The sequence below is a fragment of the Colobus angolensis genome, unplaced genomic scaffold, assembly GCF_000951035.1.
Source record: "Colobus angolensis palliatus isolate OR3802 unplaced genomic scaffold, Cang.pa_1.0 Scaffold82, whole genome shotgun sequence".
In the NCBI taxonomy this organism is placed as follows: Eukaryota; Metazoa; Chordata; class Mammalia; order Primates; family Cercopithecidae; genus Colobus; species Colobus angolensis.
Window position 1 is genome coordinate 3,762,420 of NW_012122043.1, and position 20,325 is coordinate 3,782,744.

Sequence of the window (20,325 nt, forward strand, 5' to 3'; positions counted from 1 at the left end):
CACCTCCCCACTAGAGCCAGACCCAGCAGGTGAGAGGCTGCAAGTAGGCGGCTGTTTCAGAAACGCAGGAAGAAAAGAAAAATATTTTGGACACAGTGCACAGTCCTGGCCATACTGAAAACTTCCACATACTTGTCTACTAATTACTGACTGATGTTCCAAAGTTTATGAAGATAGAAAAAATACCAAATACCTGAGAAAATATTTTTGCTGTGAAAAACAAAAACAGGCTGGGCACAGTGGCTTACACCTATAATCCCCACAATCTGGGAGGCCTAGGTGGGAGGATCACTTGGGCCCAGGAGTAAAGACAACCTAGGTAACATAGGGAGACCTCGTCTCCACAAAAAATATAAAATTTAAAAAACTACCCAGGCATGGTTACACACACCTGTAGTTAGCTACTCAGGAGGCTGAGATGGGAGGATCACTTGAGTCCAGGAATTCGAGGCTGCAGTAAGCTATGATCACACCACTGTACTCCAGTCCAGGGAAAAGAGTAAGACCCTATCTTGGAAAAAAAAAAAGAGGCCAAGCACAGTGGCTTATGCCTGTAGTCCCAACACTTTGGGAGGCCAAGGCAGGCACGAGCCTGGGCAACCTGACAAAACTTCATCTCCACAAAAATTAGCTAGGCGTGGTGGCAGGTGCCTGTAGTCCCAGCTACCCAGGAGGCTGAGGCAGGAGAATCGCGTGAGCCAAGGAGGTCGAGGCTGCAGTGAGCCATGATTGTGCCACTGCTCTCCAGCTTGCATGTAAGAGTGAGATCCTGTCTGGAAAAAAAAAAAAAAAGGGTAGGAGGCAGGTATGGTGGCTCACACCCTTAATCCCAGCACTTTGGGAGGCTGAGGCGGGCGGATCACAAGGTCAAGAGAGCGAGACCATCCTGGCCGACATGGTGAAACCCCATCTCTACTAAAAATACAAAAATTAGCTGAGTGTGGTGGCATGCACCTGTAGTTCCAGCTACTTGGGAGGCTGAGGCAGGAGAATCTCTTGGACCCGGGAAGCAGGGGTTGCAGTGAGCCGAGATCGCACCACTGCACTCCAGCCCGATGACAGAGCCAGACTCTGTCTCAAAAAAAAAAAAAAAAGATAGGGGGCCCAGATGAGGGGCTAGAAGAATAGGTTCTACATTACAGCAGGACCCAGAGCTGGAAAACTAGCCCACAGTCAAAGGACCTACCACTCCAAAAAGAAACTGGGAGACAAAAATAAAATTGGAAAAATGTTCCCTTTCCTGAAATCCAATCTAATAATTCTTAAAACTATTCAAAACAGCTTACATCAGAATCAACCTGACATTAACTACCATATAACTGTTTTATTTATAATGTAAAAGAACTACATAAAATAGATGACATATAATTTTGCAAAGACATTTTTATTAATCTGTGAAAATGATGCTGACTTAAATAGTCTGGTTCAAATAGTTATTTATATTTTATACAGGTTAACCAGAGAATAAACATGAAATATTAAGTTCTTAACAAAAAAAAATCTAAAAATAAACATAAGCTTGGCAGTTGTAGATGATCAACTTCAGAAGAAAACACTCTAATAATTTTAAGTTGTGTACTTGATTTCAAAGTGTCAAATATTTTCCATATTCTACCATACCCACCATCACAATAAGCAAATTATAAATGCATTATCTTCATTCTGTAATTCAGAGACCAATGACACTTTCACAATTTTACCTTTTCAAAGTTCTAGTGGTATTCTTATGTAAGCTTTACTAAACCCCAAGTTCACACCGAGAGAAAGAACATGAAAACAGACTATACGCTCACTAATGATACCATACTGTAGAATCAATTCTTAATCACAGAGAAGAGACTAGCCAATTTGTCAAATAATAGTTTTAAACAAATAAATAATGCCCTTATAAAATGAAAATGATGGCCGGGAGCAGTGGCTCACACCTGTAATCCCAGCACTTTGGGAGGCCCAGATAGGTGGATCATCTGAGGTCAGGAGTTCGAGACCAGCCTGGCCAACATGGTGAAATCCCATCTCTACTGAAAACACAAAAATTAGCTGGACCTAGTGGCACACACCTGCAATCCCAGCTTCTCAGGAGACTGAGACATGAGAATCCCTTGAACCCGGAAGGCAGAGGTTGCAGTGAGCCAAGATTGCGCCACTGCATTCCAACCTTGCAACAGAGTGAGACTCCATCTCAAAAAAGAAATAAAATAAAAATGACTATGAATTGGCAAAATAAAAATTTTAAAAAGAGTCATAGCATAAACACAATCTGTTGTCTGGAGCTACCTGGTAACCAATGAACCTTGTAGGTGAGAATGTGAGCCCTGGCTCAAGATGCCCTAGGGTGGAACACTGGCGCTTCCTCTCCCCACGGGCTATGCTTTGGTCAGGTCTCTCAGCCTTCCTGAGCTGCAGCTTGCCCCACCTCATGCAGCCACCCTGAGTCAAATGAGATCTTGTACATAAAGCCAGGAGCACTGTGCCGGGCTGGGAGGGGCCAGTCCCTATCAGTCGCTATTAACTGAAACTAAGCAGATGTATGGCCCACACATACAATTGAAAGAGGTCCATCATTCTGTCAGTGTTCTGCGCAAAATTTAGCTACACTAAGTTAAATGTGATCAAATAGCCAGTGTTTAAAAAAAAAAGAAAAGAAAAAGAATAGAAAAACATTTCTGGGGCCGGGCGCGGTGGCTCACGCCTGTAATCCCAGCACTTTGGGAGGCCGAGGCGGGCGGATCACGAGGTCAGGAGATCGAGACCACAGGGAAACCCCGTCTCTACTAAAAATACAAAAAATTAGCCGGGCGTGGTGGCGGGCGCCTGTAGTCCCAGCTACTCGGGAGGCTGAGGCAGGAGAATGGCGTGAACCCGGGAGGCGGAGCTTGCAGTGAGCCGAGATCACGCCACTGCACTCCAGCCTGGGCGACAGAGCTAGACTCTGTCTCAAAAAAAAAAAAAAAAAAAACATTTCTGGGACAATCAGAATAGGGCTTGGGTTTTAGGTGCCATTAGGAAGCAATAACTCAGTTCAGTTAGACAATACTTTTCTGGCTATACAGGAAAATGTACTTTTTATAAAGCTGCATGTCAAAGTATGTAGAGATAAAGTGCTAGGATGTTTTTTAACATACTTTGAAACAGTTCATTAAAATATGTAACTAGATGCTGGGTATGGTGGCTTATGCCTGTAATCCCAGCACTTCGGGAGTTTGAGGTGAAAGTGATCCTTTGAGGATCACTTGAGCCCAGGAGTTCAAACCAGCCTAGGCAACAAAGTGAGATGCCCTCTCTACAAAAAAAAAATAGTTTGGCATGGTGACACGTGCCTGTAGTCCCAACCAGTCAAGAGGCTGAGACGGGAGGATCACTTGAGCCCAGGAGTTCAAGACTACAGTGAGCGATAATCATACCACTGCACTCCAGGCTGAGTGACAGAGCAAAGCCTTGTTTCAAAAATACACACAAGAAGCCGAGTATGGTGGCACACACCTGTAGTCCCAGCTACTCAGGAGGCTGAAGCAGAAGAATCACTTGAACCCAGGAAGTGGAGGTTGCAGTGAGCTGAGATCACGCCACTATACCCCAGCCTGGGCAACAGAGTGAGACTGTGTCTCAAAAAAAAAAAAAAAAAAAAAAAAAAATATATATATATATACACACACACACACACACACACACACACGTTTAACTGTACATTAAGCAAAATGGCAAAAATGTTAGAACTAGTGAATCTGGGTGAGAGGTATGCGGGCATTAGTTGTACTATTCTTTCTATTTTTCCATATTTTTCACGATAAAAACAGATAAGTAAGCAAAAATGAAATGAGGGAAACTAAGCAAAATAAAGACATGGCTTAATGTTCCAGAAAAACTTGGAACTGTCACACAATTGTAAAGCCAACAAAGCATGCCTTACAGTTTGCCTAACAACTGGAGTACAGGAAGAAATTTTTCATGTTTTGAAAAAGAAATGGATAAATTCCTTGTTGAACTCTTTAATCCACCCAAAAAACCAAAATAACAATAAAACACACAAATTCTCTGATGATGACCCAAGCTACGGGCCCAGGGTTCACAAGGGCCGGGTCAGTCAGTGCAACAAAGGCCAGCTTTGACAACATGAACTTTTCCTTGAAGCACTAAGAAGGAAAGGTACTGTGAGGACCGGCTCGTTAATCAGACCCAATGACAGTGCACCAGGGTTCACCTCCAATGAAGAAATTAAGGAACTGTAACAACTGCCAGCAAACTCTGAATTCCAAATGTTAAAGCACGGCCACTGCAAGATAACACCTGCAACTACGAGAACAGAGACCCCCAGGCCCCCGCTGTGGCAGGACCCCAGGGGAGCAGGGCCAGGGTCAGGGGAGGAGAAAGAGAGACCAGGAGTCTCTCCAGAGCCCAGGCTCTGCTCCTGGCCGCTGTTCCCAATCCCCCGCACCGCCACCCACCCCCACACCACCACCCAAGGACAGCGGGAGACTCTGCTCCCCAGCAGGTGGCATCAGGTTCCATCCCAATCTCTGCAAAAAGCTCAACCCAGAAACCACGTTTGCAGTTTGTGCTTCTTACTGCCTAGGCTTGTGTTATCGTCACACATGTCGATATTACCTATAAAGTCCTCACTACCTGTCTGGAAAATGCTTTCAATTTGTTCTAAATTCATTGCCCGTCTCAGGATGAGTGCTGACTCGCCCTGATCCGGGGCTGGCAGTTCAGCTGAGGTGATCTGTGATAAAGCAGGTTAGACCGTGGCATGCCTGGGATGAGCCACCACTTTATGGACACCTCATTCACCTTCAAGGCAGGTATCTTTACCCCCATTTACGACGAGGAAACTGTGGCTCAGAGAACCCCCTCATGTGGCTGGCTCAAGGCCATGAGGTGGGTAAGCAGGAGGTGGGGAGTCGCCCCTGTGGCCTCAGAGATGGGGTCCTAGCTAGCCGAGTGGGGGCTACCAGGAGTCCACCCCTCAGCCTTTTGCCACTGCCTACTGCCCTCTCCTGCAGTGCAGAATTGCAGTGTGCCTGGGCGTTTCCCCACAGACTCCTAGGGACAAGGAAAGCTCCCACAAAAAGAAAACATACATCACCAAGATGTGGTTGAACGGTAACATGCATGCCCGTGTGGCAGGGGCCCTCTTCAGTGGAAACACCCTGCTCCAGCTCAGTCACCATTTACTCCACCATCCCATGCTACTGAAGACCCAGACGACTCCCATATAGTCACCCTCCCTGGAATAAAATAACCATAGATCATCTTTCACACTGCAGCTGCTGTACCAAGCACACCTACTCCTGGAAATGCCAGCTCTGAGGGGAACGCACACGGAGAAAGAAGGATGTGCTCATCGGTATTCCAGCTACGCTTCAGAATTTGTAAAAGTCAGACAGATACAAGGCAAGTTGGGCCAGCAAAAATTTCCTCTTCCCCTGAAGTCTGATTTTACACTATTTTTTCCTAAAGTGCCACTGGAGAATTCTAGTATTTCTGAAGAATTCTGTCTGAAGTCACAGATGACGGTAGTTACTGATACTGAACCAAGGACCATCCCCTCTGAGGCAGCAGGATGAGGGCTGGGCGCGCCTGCCACACACTGGCCTGAATGTGATAGGCTGTGACAGGCCAGCTTCCCAATGTGCCTAACAAGCACTTTGAACACCTCTACTACGAGCATTTTCGGAAGAATAAAGCAGAGCAGGATGAAGACATAAAAACCGTTTCTCTGTGTCATCACCCACACCACTGTGAGATCCCAACAGCAAGATTAAGAAAGCATTTTGACTGAAGTGTAAAAATAATCTATGTATAAAAAGCCATATAATTAACTTAAAGCTGAGTTAATAAAGTTATCATATAACTTAACATATTAAAGCAAATAAAACCTCAAGTTATGTCCAATCTTCAGTACATCAGGAAAAAGTCTCATGAACATTAAAGTAGTTAGAATAATTTTTTAACAGTGTATAACTACATTGAGATAAAACCATTCACAATAAAGTGATGAGGAATTTAAACTAAAGAATATATTTTTCTTACCTATTTTTGAAGTTGTCGTTTCCTGATTTGGCTCATTATTTATTCCAGACACTACGGAGTCTAAAATTTTAGCTGAAATATTATCCTCCTTCCTTCCTGACATAAAATAGTTAGCAACAGATCAAAATATTATAAAAGATTTTGTGTTTGGTTGTTTTAGTTGGGATTTATAAGGGTTACACCAAGGTCACCAGCAAACTGTCTTGTCAACTTAATGGTCAGTTCTCAGCCTCCACATGACTCCCCTCATTAGAGCTTGACAAGAAACCCCCTCTCCTTCCCTAACACATTCTTCCTCTCCAAGTTTTCCTCCAACTTGTTGGCCTTCTATTTCCTTTGCAAGGATGATCCTCCCTCCTCCTCCTTCTCCTCTTCCTCCTCCTCTTCTTCCTCCTCCTCCTGCTCCTCTTCCTCCTCCTCCTGCTCCTCTTCCTCCTCCTTCCCTAACACTTTCTTCCTCTCCAAGTTTTCCTACAACTTGTTGGCCTTCTATTTCCTTTGCAAGGATGATCCTCCCTCCTCCTCCTTCTCCTCTTCCTCCTCCTCTTCTTCCTCCTCCTCCTCCTCCTCTTCCTCCTCCTCCTGCTCCTCTTCCTCCTCCTCCTCTTCCCGCTCCTCCTTCTCCTCCTCTTCTGACCTGGGGGACCACAGCAGGCTCCAGAGTTCACCACGCCCTTCCTACCTACACATGCCCCTGGACCCATTACTGCACAAAGGTCCATGTCCGTAAACACCGCTTGTATGCTAGAACTCTCCATTTTTTGTTTTTCCCTTCCGTTTCTCCAGCTCTCTCCTGATCTCCAAGTCAATACCTCCAGCTGTCTAGTAGATGTTTCTACTTGGTTGGTCCACAGCCATCTCAAATTTGTTGTCCAACACAGAATTCCTAGCACTGCCACCCATTCCACCAATCAGCGTCTCCCAGAACCTTCCATGTCAATAAAGGCCAGGCCACCCCCTAGGAGCCCAGACCCCCCAGAATGAATCTCATCTTTGATTTCTTCATTCAAACAAGTGGTACCCCACCCATCAGCACAGTAAACCCAACCCGCTCTCAGCGCTGGCACTCTGGTCCCAACCCTCACCTCCTCTCATCCAGATGCCAAGGCCCCTCCCCACTGCTCTGCAGCCTTTACTCCTGCCATGCCACAGTTTTAAAAGGAGGAGTTCTAAAACCTAAGTCAAATCTTGCCTCTGTGCTGCTTAAAACTCTTCAAGGACTTCTGTGTGCACTCACTGTAAACCACGCAGCTGCTATGGACCAGGACCAGCAGCTCTGGGACCAGCAGCTCCAGGCCCTGCTTCCTGGCCCAGTCCTTTACCCTATCACTGTTCCTCTCTCCACCCGCCTCACCACTCACACACCTGCATGTCCTCCTTCACCCAAGTCAGCTCTCTGTCCAGGTGTCCTCCCTCGGAGAGGCCTTCCCTGCTCCCGCCCCTCATCCCTGCTCCTCTTGGCTTCATTTTCCTTGAAGATTCATCACAAACTAACATGCACATACGTACCCCTGTGTTCTCTTTATTATCATAAATGTCTGCAGAATCATTGAAAGAAAACTCAAATGGACAATTTAAGCCTGTGATTGATTCAGGGTAGGAAATCCTCACCTGGCCAGGGGCAGCGCTGCATGGGGCCAACATGCCCCTCTGCCCCCTCTCCACTCTGGCCAGAAGGCAGTGTTCTAGAGCTCAGGCCCCAGGTCAAGAAGGGCCACACCTATGCCAACCACCCCCGCAGACTTCCACATGCTCAATGACCAAGTAGAAGCAAAGGACCAGGCAGTAAAGGTTTCAACTCTCAACATTCACTCACAGCCTCCACTATGGTTCACTGAGCTTACCGAGCTGTTTCATGCTATGTTCCTTCTTAGCTTTACAGTAGGAAGAGTTATGTTCTTTTTCAGGGGAAAGACTATTTTCACTGGTTTTAGGGTCCCTTCTTCCTGACATAAAACAGCACAATGAAAATATATATTAAACGTAATCTGTAATGTAATGTAAAACAGTTAACAAATGAAATTAAAATGTACTCAAAAGGCAAAGTGATCAGCTCTGTATGCACTACTTAGAAATAAGCAAACATTATAATATTCTTGGGCAGAATGCTTTCTGGATTCTGCAGGGATTCCAGAATGACTTTAAGAGTCTAAGTATGTTTACCAATGTGATACCCTCACACCCTGTAGTAAAGGCTCATTCATCCCCTTGAGCGGAACACAGAGCTCCAGTGTCTCACACACCTCCGGGTACTGGGCATTTGCCCAAATGTGAACCTACTTAAGCAAGGCAGAATGTTCAGGCAGAGTGCCAGCTTTGCTGGGGGACCCATAGGGAGGTCAGTGCCCAGCTAGCAGGAGAGGAAGACAAGAGTCCACTGAGCTGTTGACAGCTCAAGGAATCTCAGTGTCAAAAAGCCCATAAATGTCTGGTAAGAAAATCTCTTAAGATCATACAAAAGACCCCTAGAGCACAAGCTCACCAGTAAACACAGATGCACATATCGCAGCGATTAGAAAAGAAAGGCAGGCGGATGATCCAACTGCCTGCTTAGGAAAGCCAAAAGAATCAACAAAAGAACTACTGGATTAAGAGGCAACAGGCCAGGCGCGGTGGCTTAGGGCTGTAATCCTAGCACTTTGGGAGGCTGAGGTGGGCGGATCACTTCAGGTCAGGAGTTCAAGACCAGCCTGGCCAACATGGTGAAACCCTGTCTCTATGAAAAATACATAAAATTAGCTGGGCGTGGTGGCATACACCTGTAATCCCAGCTACTCGGGAGGCTGAGGCAGGAGAATCGATTGAACCCGGGAGGCAGAGGCTGCAGTGAGCCAAGATTGTGCCACTGCACTCCAGCCTGGCGACAGAGTGAGACTCCATCTCAAAATAAATAAATAAAATAAATAAAATAAAATAAACCAGTGAGCAACCACTGTGACCAACAGACATACCCAAGCACATGCAACGTGTTCTCGGAAGAGGCGAACACCCTCACGAAGCTGAAGTTAGAGGTGTCTAATCTTCCTAAACTAATGAATGCATATATTCAACACAAATCCAATTAAATTCTGAGACGTTTGTTTATTTTGCAAGAGTGGAATTCTTGAGTCATGAACTGCTTTTAAAATTCATCCGGAAGAATAAGCAAATAAGATGGCTTAAAACTTTTCTGAAAAGAACAATGATAAGAAACTAATAGTAAAAATAAAACAGTAGAAGTAAAAAAACACCACACACAAAAAAGCCCATAACCCAGACTATAAAAGGCATCACAGAGCAGGAGAGAAGCATTCAATTAAGAAGTGATCCTGAAATTACTGATGAATTATTCTGACAAAATAGATTCAGAGCCTCACCTTATACCATGAAGTAAAGTAAGACAGAACATAAGAAATTAAGTTAAAAAATGTATGATGAAATGCAAATCTTCGCCTCTCAAATCTCTGGACAGATTACCAAAAAAAAGATTAGAGGCCTCAGACACATAACAATTTAACACCCAGGCAAATCAGAAACCAAACCAAATATAATTAGTAGAAACAAACTGGAAAAGAAACACTAATGCAAAAATTGGCAAACTGGCAGATGTCCTTAACATACAGCATGCGCATGCAAATCAGTAAGAACGCAGACTCCAGAAGCAAGAAGAACCCAGGGAAACCAAAGAACAGGCAGGTCAGAGAAGCCCAAAACATTCACACACAACAACAATTACCATTTCACTAGTAATCAACTTTTTGTTTTTCGTCCATCAAAATCAGCATGCCTTTACAACACTGGAGAAGGTGTGGGGTGAAGGGCCATTGAGGGCGCGCAGTAGCCATAATGCCATACACTTTGTGCCAGCCACTGCGCTTCTGGAAACCCACCCCACAGCGTTCCACCAAAAGACAACAAAGGCTTCTAGCACGAAGCTGGTCGCAAACGCATTGCTAATTATTGTGCACAAGCGGAACCTACCATTTAAGCCTCCTTTCTAAGGGAAAAATTCCCACTACTACATCTTGCCACCCTTCTTTAACTTACACAATTTAGGAAAAGGATGATTTTTCAGAAACTAGCACTGCTCATTCAAAGTAACTTCATACGTCAATGAAAAATAAGCCTCCAACGCCAGTGGCCTCCAACAGGGCTTCCCTGCATTTGCCTGACACTGGTGTGTTAGACAGGATTGTGAGGTACTATCCTTCAGCGAACCGTAGGCCAGGCCTGCACGTTCGACTTTTAGCATGACTTCCAATCATAATTTCTGTGGTTTTTAAACACATAAACATTATCTGCCTGCATGCTCTACGTCCAACCTGCACGAGGATTAAATGTAGGCTGCCAACGCAAAGGACAGAACTACTGAAATGAAGATGGCTAAGTATTTCTGAAAAATGAAAATTTGATCACAACTTTTACATTTCAACACAGATCTCCAGCAAAGAGGGGCTACTCTACCCTGATGTCATCAGCTCACACACTTGTGCACACGGGCATGTGTATGTCACAGCCACAAATCTTCATTATTTCCACACGCTATTCATTCCCAGATACAGCAAGTCTGTTTCCCAGCCACAGGAGTTCTTTCCTACTAGACATTGGGATTAAGACAAAAAAAAAAACAAAAAAAACTAATATCCATATTTTCAGCTACATACATAAGTTTTGCAGTACCTTCCACTGAATTTTTGGATCGCCGTTTTGTTGTTTTTGTTGTCAATGACTTGGATGCTCTAGTGGAAATCTCAGTCTTAAAGAAAAAAGAATGAAAAGAAATTAATTGATGCATTACACAGCAATATCATAAGCAGGTTTACTTTTTAAGCTCTGCTTGAGGAAGAACAAGTATGAAATCCAGCAATAGTGCCCATATGCTTTAAAAACTCAGTATCACTAAGGACTCAAGACCTGAGAGTGCGAATTAACACGTAGGCCAAAAGCCTTTTCGCAATCTATTTAGAATTCCATCATTTTGTGCAGCCCTAAAGAGGTCAACAATCTGCTCACTACACTTTGAGAAACACCGTCTTATCAGTTGTGCTTATGAGGACTCCACTTCTGTTGCTATATACTTAATTACTTAAATGCACTTGTAAGCAACTCTGAAGGTAAAAATTTATACGTATTTAAACAGAACACTAACCAAAGGAAACAGCACATCCTATTCCTCCCTCCACTGGCACAGTTCCAGTCTTACCACCTCTCTCCTCTAACTGGCCCCCCAGCCTCTACTCGGTGCCTAACCCAGCTCCCCTGCAGCCTCATGAATACTTCCTGAAATGTGAATTGGACTACAAAAGTTGGCTTCAACCTCTCAGTGGCCCCTACTGCTTGGGATGAGTGTAACCTCCACAAGATGGCCCATGTGGAGACCGTGGCGAGCCCCAGGAAATGCATCGTGGAGTCCTGAACAGGCCAACCAGAGGTTGGAGGGGTCCCTCCCACTGGCCCCATCTGCCTGGTGACTTACGCCTCTTCCAGACTCATCGTCAGTGCCACCTCCCCCTTCTCCCCAAAATGACAACCCTATCACACCACACATCACACTAGTCATATAAAGGCATAAGTAAACCCAGGAGTGCCCCACAGAAAATCAGAGAATACATACCCCCATCTATTTTACCAGGAGGTAAAGCATTTAACTCATTACTTTTACAACCAAATAAAATGGACCTATTACAGATAGGCCATGACCATGTGCTCCCTCCATGCCTCAGTGGACCAGGGGAGCACACAGCATTCACTGTTTCAACACAGCTACAAGTTGACATCTCTTAAAGTTATTTTTTAAAGTTTACCTCTGTTTCAGCCTTGGAGTCTTTAAAAGTTCCATCTGACAACTTTTTAGACATCTCCCCTGAGCTTGCTGACTATTAAAAAAAAAAAAATTCAAACTTTAGAATTATTCCAATCCGTAATATCTAAAAATATGCCAAGATATTTTCTATAACACTGACCAACAGTGAAATCATTCTTCCCATGAGAACACCACATCGCCAGTCCAGCTCTGATGGCCATGATTGTTACTGCCTGCATTCCCCAAGAGTCTTCCAAGCCAATGGCAGGGAGATCTCTTCTCATAAGGGCAAAGGAGATGGGCAAGGACTTCAAATATTCCTGCCTCTCAGGAAGCTATATGAACACGAATCCCTATGCCACACTGAACTTCCTGGAAACATATCACAGGGAAACCTGGGGATCTGGAAGTGAGGGAGGGAACAATACAAACCTCCAACACCCACAGAGAAACTGCTCCTAGCCGCCTCTGCTGATCATAGGCTAACTTCATTAACAGAATGGGGCAATTCTTTTTAAGCAAAGGTTTCAGACTGTAAGTGAGGAAAGCACTCTCATAACATAAACTACATGAAAACCGTAAACACCATCTCATCTCACGCCTTAAATCACTTCTCTAGAAGACATATCTCAGAGTAGAAGGAGAAGAACACATTATCTTCATTGAGATTTTACTCCAGGAAGACTGAAAAGCAAAGAAAGCCTGTTCAATATTTCAACAATTCAATGTCCTCATAAGTTAATTATGAAGATATCAGATTTTATCAGCAGTAATTACCCATGACTGCAGGCTGGGCACTGCGCACATGCTACCCATAAAAGGGGCAGTTAAGAGAGGGGCCTGGGACCCCCACGTGGCCAGTCTAACCTAGCACCTTGTCCGCTCCACTGCACTCTTAATTTTCTGAGTGTTTTCATATCTACTATTTCACCTCTTCTTCGCAAAAGCCCATGAGGCAGCCTAGGATTTCATCAGCCTCTCAACTAGACAGAAATAAAATGGGGAAGAGGATAAAGAATGACTGCGGCAGAACCGGGGTTAGAACTTGAGTCTCTTGCCTCCCCAGCATAGATGTGACTAAGGTCCCTGGGAACTGGGGTTCCTTGGGAAGCGCCTCACAGCAGCTCACACCTGCCTGGCGCTTTTTACCAGAGGAAAGGATGCAGCTGCCTCCCAGACCCATGCGGCTCAATGAAGCCCCCAGATTGTCCACAGAGGAGCCTGGCAAGCAAAACCACCACGCGAGATCCACGCAAATCTCACGGCAACCAAGTAAGCACCAGCTTTGCGCAGGAAAAAATCACTTCACCATGGTCTCAGATGCTTTTAAACAAAACCATCATTACACTTGGCTCTGATATGTTCCCAAATATTAGCCTCTAAGAATTTCTTTTTGTTGTTGTTGTTGTTTGAGACAGTCTCGCTGTGTCACCCAGGCTGGAGTGCAGTGGCGTGATGTCGGCTCACTGCAACCTCCGCCTCCTGAGTAGCTGGGACTACAGCGCCCTGAGTTCAAACAATTCTCCTGCCTCAGCCTCCTGAGTAGCTGGGACTACAGGCGCCCACCACCACACCTAGCTAATTTTTGTAATTTTTTTTTTCAGTAGAGACCGGATTTCGTCACCATGTTGGCCAGGAAGGTCTCGATCTCTTGACCTCGTGATCCACCCACCTCGGCCTCCCAAAGTGCTGGGATTACAGGCATGAGTCATCATGCCTGGCTGAGCCTCTAGGAATTTCTTTGGAATGGTTTCTCTCTACTTCAAAAGCCAGTCATCTCATTAGCAGTTTTAGGGAACATAGCGTGGGGACCACCAATCCGAAGGCCTTGAGAGCTGAGGAACGTTGGCCCCTTCCTAGGCTGCCTCATGCACAGCAAAATACACCAGAATATACTGGTGCCTCAGAAAAATCAGGTCCATGAAAAATACTTTTTCTTACACCTCTAAAAAGGAGCAAAAGATGGGGAATGTCTTTGTAATTTCTAAGACTCATAAGGAAAGCCAGGTTATGACACATACCATACAGCACATTACTCCAGGATGTGCAGTGGAGGGGAATGAGTGACATTTTAAATAGTAAAACTCCAAAATGCCCCGTAGAACACTACGTTCAATTACGAACAAAACCACAATCTTGCCCGATAGGCACCCCCTATCCCATTGTGACCCACAGATCTCAAAACAGGCTTGTACTGACCCCCACAGGAAAGCCTGGTTTACAGGATTCCCCTCAGGGTCAGTCCTGTGGCGCCCACCCCCCTCCCCTGGGCAGGCACACCGTGAGACGCAGTGCCACAAGACAAGACGGCTGTCCCAGGAGGAAGAGGCCATGGCACCAACTCAGGCCCTGCCCCTCACTGCCCGGCCGGATCAACTGGGCAGATCTGGATCCCTTCCCGACCTCAGTGTCCTCCTTCCTAGCAGCTAGAGACAAGATGATTTCCAACATTTCGCAGGATGCTTTTTACAATGTCACATCCCCCAGAGAATGGGTGTCTGGGAAAACATCCCCAGCACACACGGTGGGTCCAGAAGGAATTCACACATTTAGAAAACAGTTTGAAACCAGTAGGATTTTCTGGCAAACCCTAAATTTACCTGAAAATTTAATTAAACAAGAATTACAGTAAACTCCAGTCTTATTGTGCTTATCTGCTAATGCCTAAAAGCCCCTGAAAGCAGCCCTAATCTTTAAGAACTGAGCAATGTCCATGCTCCTAAAGACATCACATGCACAACTCAGACTGCACATAAACACTGCTTGCAATGCTAAGGTGGAGGCTGCTCCAAAGCCTTCAGAGCAATACTGAGAGTGACACAAATGACACAAACGACACGCACGGGAGAAGCCACACATCTTAAAACACCTGCGAGACAAGGACAAGAGCAACACGGCAAATCAGCTCAAACTCTGAAAAACGTTGATTTCTCCACAGGCCTGGTGAGGAATCATTAAACTCTAAAAAGAGCAAGCATTTAATAATATTTTCCTGACTTCCCCCTTCAAATTATCTTCTACCACTCCCACATCAAAATTCCATAAAGGGAGACCTCAGAAACCACTATCAATTGACCAATTTCATCCAATGTTTCATGATCTGAAAAGCCCATCACCCCTTGCGTGGATGCTCAATCCATTCCACTACCAAGTATTTACTGCAAAGCGGCTGTGTGTCAGACACTCTACCAGACTGGGTGTCCAACAGTGAATGTGAGTGACATCTCTGGCTTATGCTCTTAGGGAGCTTATAATCCAGCAGACTTCTCCCTGGACATGAAGTAGGAAATGGTTAAAAACTCACTGAATAATGTCTTCATAAATGATTGGCTGAACAATAAACTTCTATTAAGGGATGAACAAAAAAACCCAAAACACAACTGACAAGAAATAAGCATCTCTTTGGGTTTCTACTGAGAATCCAAGATTGTCATAATTTTAAATAGGCATAAAAGAAAACCAGTTTCCTAGTCACACTGTAAGAAAGATAAAAATCATGACTGACACCATCACAAACTCTTGCTAAGCAAATGGCGAGGTTTTCAGGAAGACTTTACCTTTTTCTCGGGTTTGTCATGCTCTCTGTTCTTCTCCCTGTCCAGGTCCCGGGAGTGCTCCCCGTTTTTCACTCTCCGTCTGTCCCTCTCCTTCCCTTTGTCTCGGTCGCGCTCTCGGTCCCTGTCTCTCAGTCTCTCCTTCTCTTTTCCCCTCTCACTCTTCCTCTCTGTCTCCTTCTCACGCTCGGAGTCTCTGTCCCGCTCCCTGTCGCCTCTGTCTTTCTGTCGCTCGCCGTCTGGCCTGGTCCGGGCTTTGGCTCGCTCTCTCTCCCCTTCTCTGTGTCTGTTTCCGCCATTCTCCTTGGCCTTCCCCTTGTCCTTGTCCTTTTCTCTTGGCTTGCTGTCTTCTTTCAGTTCTTCTTTCTGTTTTCGATCTCTGCTTGTACTTCTCTCTTTTATTTCGGAGTCTCCTCTATCCTATGAAATAAAAATAAAATCATTTATGAACATTTTTACCTAAGCTACAAAAAGACTCACTATTTCATTTTCAAAGATGTGCGACTTGCAATTCACCTCTGTATTTTTGTGAACTCTGGACTCTTCTTCTTGCACATTCTTATTATCCAATTCCTGAGATCTTGAGGTCAGTGAGGCCCGGCCTTTCACTTCTCCCTTCTCTCCAGCTAAAACCCTCCGTACCGCATCGTCACTGGAGAGCTTGTCATCCAAATGGAAGGAAATGAGGTGTTAGGTGAAATGAGATCCGCACACGTAACAAACAGAACATCGCCATCCAAAGATAGCTCATGAGACAGATTCTCTGTCTACAATGAAATTCAAAGGATAAAATATTTTTTGAACATGTTATTATCACATACAAAGCACAGCATATCTTGATAACTATTACTTTCAACACTTTGGTCATTAACAGTAGCATCCACCCAAGCTAAATGAATCCTGGTTCAAGTCTACCCAAGCTGTCAAATGTGAATGTGGGTGTTCAAGGTCAATAAAGCTGACCCATGCCTTAAACTTCTAATGGCATCATAGAATCCCAGCCATAAGTGCCTTAAGATTTTATCTAACCACCTCACACCCATCAGGATGGCTGCTCCGAAAAAAAACACAAAACAACAAGCATTGGCAAGGATAAGGAAAAATTAAAACTCTCATGCACTGCTGATGGAAATGTAAAATGATACAGCCGTTATGGAAAACAGTATAACAGCTCCTCAAAAAATTAGGCACAGATTTACCATACGACCCAATAATTACCCTTCTGGGTATTTATCCAAAAAAATGGAAAACAGGGTCTTGAAGAGATATTTGTATACCCATGTTCATAGCAGCATTATTCATAATAGCTAAAACGCGGGAGCGAACTGTACCACTGACAGTTGAGTGGATAAACAAAATATGGCATATCCATTACAATGGAATATTATTCAGCCCTAAAAAGGGATGAAATTCTGATACATGCCACAACATGGATAAATCTTGAGAACGTTATATTAAGTGAAATAAGCCAGTCAAAAAAAGGACAAATACTCTATGACTCCACTTATCCGAGGTCCCTAGAGTAGTCAGATTCACAGAGACAGAAAGTAGAATGAAGGATCCCAGGGGCCGGGGGATGGGACAAGAGGAAGTTAGTGTTTCATGGGGACAGAGTCTGTTTTGCAAGAAGAGTCCTCGAGATGGAAGGTGGTGATGGCTGCACATGACTGAATTTACCAGCACTGAAGTGTACACTTCAACATGGTTAAGATGGCAAATTTTATGTTATAGGGATTTTAACACAATAATAAAATTATGGGGGAAAAAAACTGATCTAATTCAAGCCCCGTCAAATGCAAAAATTCCTTCTCCAGCATCCCTGACAGCCATCCAGAGTGTAGGACACTTCCAGTCAGGAGTCCCACTCACTCAACGCACTCATTCCACAAGCACACGCTGAGTGAGTGCCGCATGCCAGGCTCCATTTAGGCCAAAGACACACCATGTACTGGGGACACAGACAAACATAACAATTAAACAACAGGCTATAGGAAGCCTACAGGGGCACCTAAGTCGGCCTGGGAGGGAGGAGAGGCCCAGGCTCAAGGAAGCGCTCACAGATGCCACATTGCTGCTGGGTGAGGCTGGAGGAGGAAGGCAGCTCAGGCACCAAGAAGCCAACAGCACCAGGGCAAGAGGCTGACAGGAGACAGCAGGCCAGGGCTGAATGAGGGGGTGCATGGTGACTGGAGTGGAGGGCTCAGGTGTGGGAAACGAGAGAAGGATCTGAAGGGAAAGAAGTAGCAGCAGGTCTCTAGGGGGCTCACAAGCTGTGCCATGGAGCTGGCTCGGCCCCAAGGCTACTGGAAGCCGGAGAAGACTCAGCAGAGGAGATAGGAGCCAGATGTGCTTTTTAGAAAGATGAGCAACATAAAGGACCCGGGAAGGGGAGCTGGGGAGTCTAGGCACAGAGGCCAATGTACTGGCAAAATCTGCTTCCAAGTCTCTAAATTTCCACGCTGGACCTGCACCGGGGGGACTCCTAGGAGTGGGCCTGACCCCACTACGCACCTCCACGACCCACTGCTGTTGAGGGGGCTGAAACCTACCTGTTCCCGTTTGGGTCACATTTAAGGTCAGCCCCCAGCCAACCACCCACTAGGTATGTGAAAAACTGTATTAATCATACTCTCTATACAAGTCCAACCTGCTCCTCCATGGGGGACCACTCGGCCTTCAAAAGAAGGAAGACCCTGGGGAAAGACCTTCTCCAACGTTTGGGCAAACATGGCCCAGACTGGACCTAACCAGAGCAGCCTGAGGCCTGACACCCAAGTTTCTAGCCCAGGGTGAAAAGCTCAGGGAGAAAAATATCTACTCCCTGTACAACTGAAACAGCAACCAAGAGAGAGAGAAAGGGTGGAAGAGAGAGAGAGGAAGGGTGGAAGAGAGAGAGAGGAAGGGTGGAAGAGAGAGAGAGGAAGGGTGGAAGAGAGAGAGAAAGGGTAGAAGAGAGAGAGAGGAAGGGCAACAGACAAGCAGATACCAGAGGCTGCAGATGCAGGAAGAGAACAGAGACTCCCATAAGACCCAGGGAAGAAGAAAAGCGTTCCTGCAGCCACTGCAGCCCTGGCTGGAAGCAGCCACCTGTCCTCAAAGGAGCCCCAGAAAGGAGAAAGCCAGAGGGCATGGAAGCCTGGGCCTCCAGCCACCAGCCGGGCACAGAGTGCCTGCAGGGTTCCCGATTTTATATTGAAAGCTTGCAGAACTTGCGTATAAGATACCCTTATTTGTCTTATCATTCAGTTTTAAATTACTCCTCCTGTATCTCTGGGGCTCCAGAAGGGGTGGGATCAGATTCAAAGCACAATGTTTGACAGACACCACTGAAACTCCTTCCCTAAACCGCCGGCACATGTGAGTCCCTAACCCCCGACTACCTTTTACTCAAGTACTAAGTAAGTTCAAAATGCCAGGACAGCAGTAGTACCTTGTTGAGACAGCATTTTCCAATTATCTGGAGCAGCTCATTTGTTCTTTCAGGCTCATGCCCGGCCACAATTCGGGCTGGTTTGGCCGACAGTGGCTCTCCCGACACCATTACAACCACGTCTATGGCCTTTTGTAGGAAGCTAATTTTTGCATCTTTATCCTGAAACATTTCCATTGAAAATATAAATATTACAATACTTTGAAGAGTATGCATTATCTTCAGTATGTTCTACAGGCATAGGATAGTTTCTGTTTACATACAAAACTATTTTTAGATATATAACAAATCTAGAAATACTGACCCTTTACTGACAAAACAAAAACAATTCATTAAAGCCTTTAATTTAGTTGACGGGCTAGCATTAACCTTTGAAATACTAATCCCATTTTTCAGTGAATAAAACTAGCATGATATCCAGTTACCACAATAAGAAAATGAAATGAGAAAGGGTATATATCAATTCATGAATTCACTGACCTTGTATTCCAACCACATGCAGCACAGAAATGACACACGCCACACTACCCAGCCTACAAAAAATCCCATCCGTTAAGGCGAGGGGTCAACAGGAGAACCCACCTTCACATTATCAGACTTCATCTCGGCGTCTGTGTAGAGGCCTTTCATGAAACCAGTCATTCTAATCACCTTCAAGAGAGAAAGAAAGGCCACCATGTCACCGCACGGACAGCCTCCTCATCAGCCTCATCCACTCAACTCCACACTCGAGAGGTGTCAGAATTGACTAGCAGCCCAGACTTGAATCATCCACTTACTCAAGAAATGTCTGATGTCTACTACACGTGTTGTGCAGGGCAGAAGCCAGCCAGATCCTCTCAGAACTTAGGCTGGCTGTGTGGACAGATGGGTAAAGATGACACCATGCAGGTACTAAGGAAGCACTCAGGCTTGGTACGTAATCCACAATCTGGGAGGGGCAGGGGTGGCAGGGAACCCTTCCTGGAGGAATCATACCTAGATGGGGACCAGGCTTACAGAAGAGTTGGGCAAGGGGGCATTTCAGATGCACATGCCAGACATAAGGAAGTCCACACGGCTGGGCGTGGTGGCTCATGCCTGTAATCCCAGCACTTTGGGAGGCCGAGGCGGACAGATCGCGAGATCAGGAGATTGAGACCATCCTGGCCAACATGGTGAAACACCGTCTCCACTAAAAATACAAAAATTAGTTGGGTGTGGTGGCACATGCCTATAGTCACAACTACATGGGAGGCTGAGGCAGGAGAATCACTTAAAGCCGGGAAGCGGAGATTGCATTGAGCCGCTGCACTCCAGCCTGGCAACAGAGCCAGACTCTGTCTCAAAAAAAAGAAAAAAAGAAAAAGAAAGAAAGTCCACACAAGGTCCAGGACCCACAGAGTTCTGTGCAAGGGAAATGTAGGACAGCAGGAGCCTCAGGACAGAGAGACACTCGGGGCCTGGTACAGAGGCCCTGTGAAGCCACTCAGGGACGTGAACTGAGCCAAAGGACCACAAGGAGGACCTGGAACAGCATTTTACAA

At 45.5% G+C, this 20,325-nt stretch overlaps 1 protein-coding gene across 2 annotated transcripts in view; it reads right to left on the reverse strand.

Moving 5' to 3' along the window:
* The window catches only part of TRAF3IP1 (TNF receptor-associated factor 3 interacting protein 1), a 76,098-nt gene extending 56,646 nt beyond the window's left edge, over positions 1 to 19,452 (reverse strand). Inside the window, exons 1-7 of one of the 2 annotated variants that reach the window (XM_011929584.1) lie at positions 19,382 to 19,452; positions 18,800 to 18,961; positions 15,886 to 16,029; positions 15,373 to 15,789; positions 11,817 to 11,888; positions 10,693 to 10,768; positions 6,034 to 6,129 (exon numbers count right to left, since the gene is read on the reverse strand). In XM_011929584.1, the coding sequence (XP_011784974.1) occupies positions 6,034 to 6,129; positions 10,693 to 10,768; positions 11,817 to 11,888; positions 15,373 to 15,789; positions 15,886 to 16,029; positions 18,800 to 18,961; positions 19,382 to 19,441 (1,027 nt within the window). In that variant the 5' untranslated portion in view covers positions 19,442 to 19,452. The remainder of the gene's footprint in view (positions 1 to 6,033; positions 6,130 to 10,692; positions 10,769 to 11,816; positions 11,889 to 15,372; positions 15,790 to 15,885; positions 16,030 to 18,799; positions 18,962 to 19,381) is intronic. The other variant, XM_011929585.1, reaches the window with a different exon arrangement.
* Between the last annotated feature and the right edge of the window lie 873 nt (positions 19,453 to 20,325).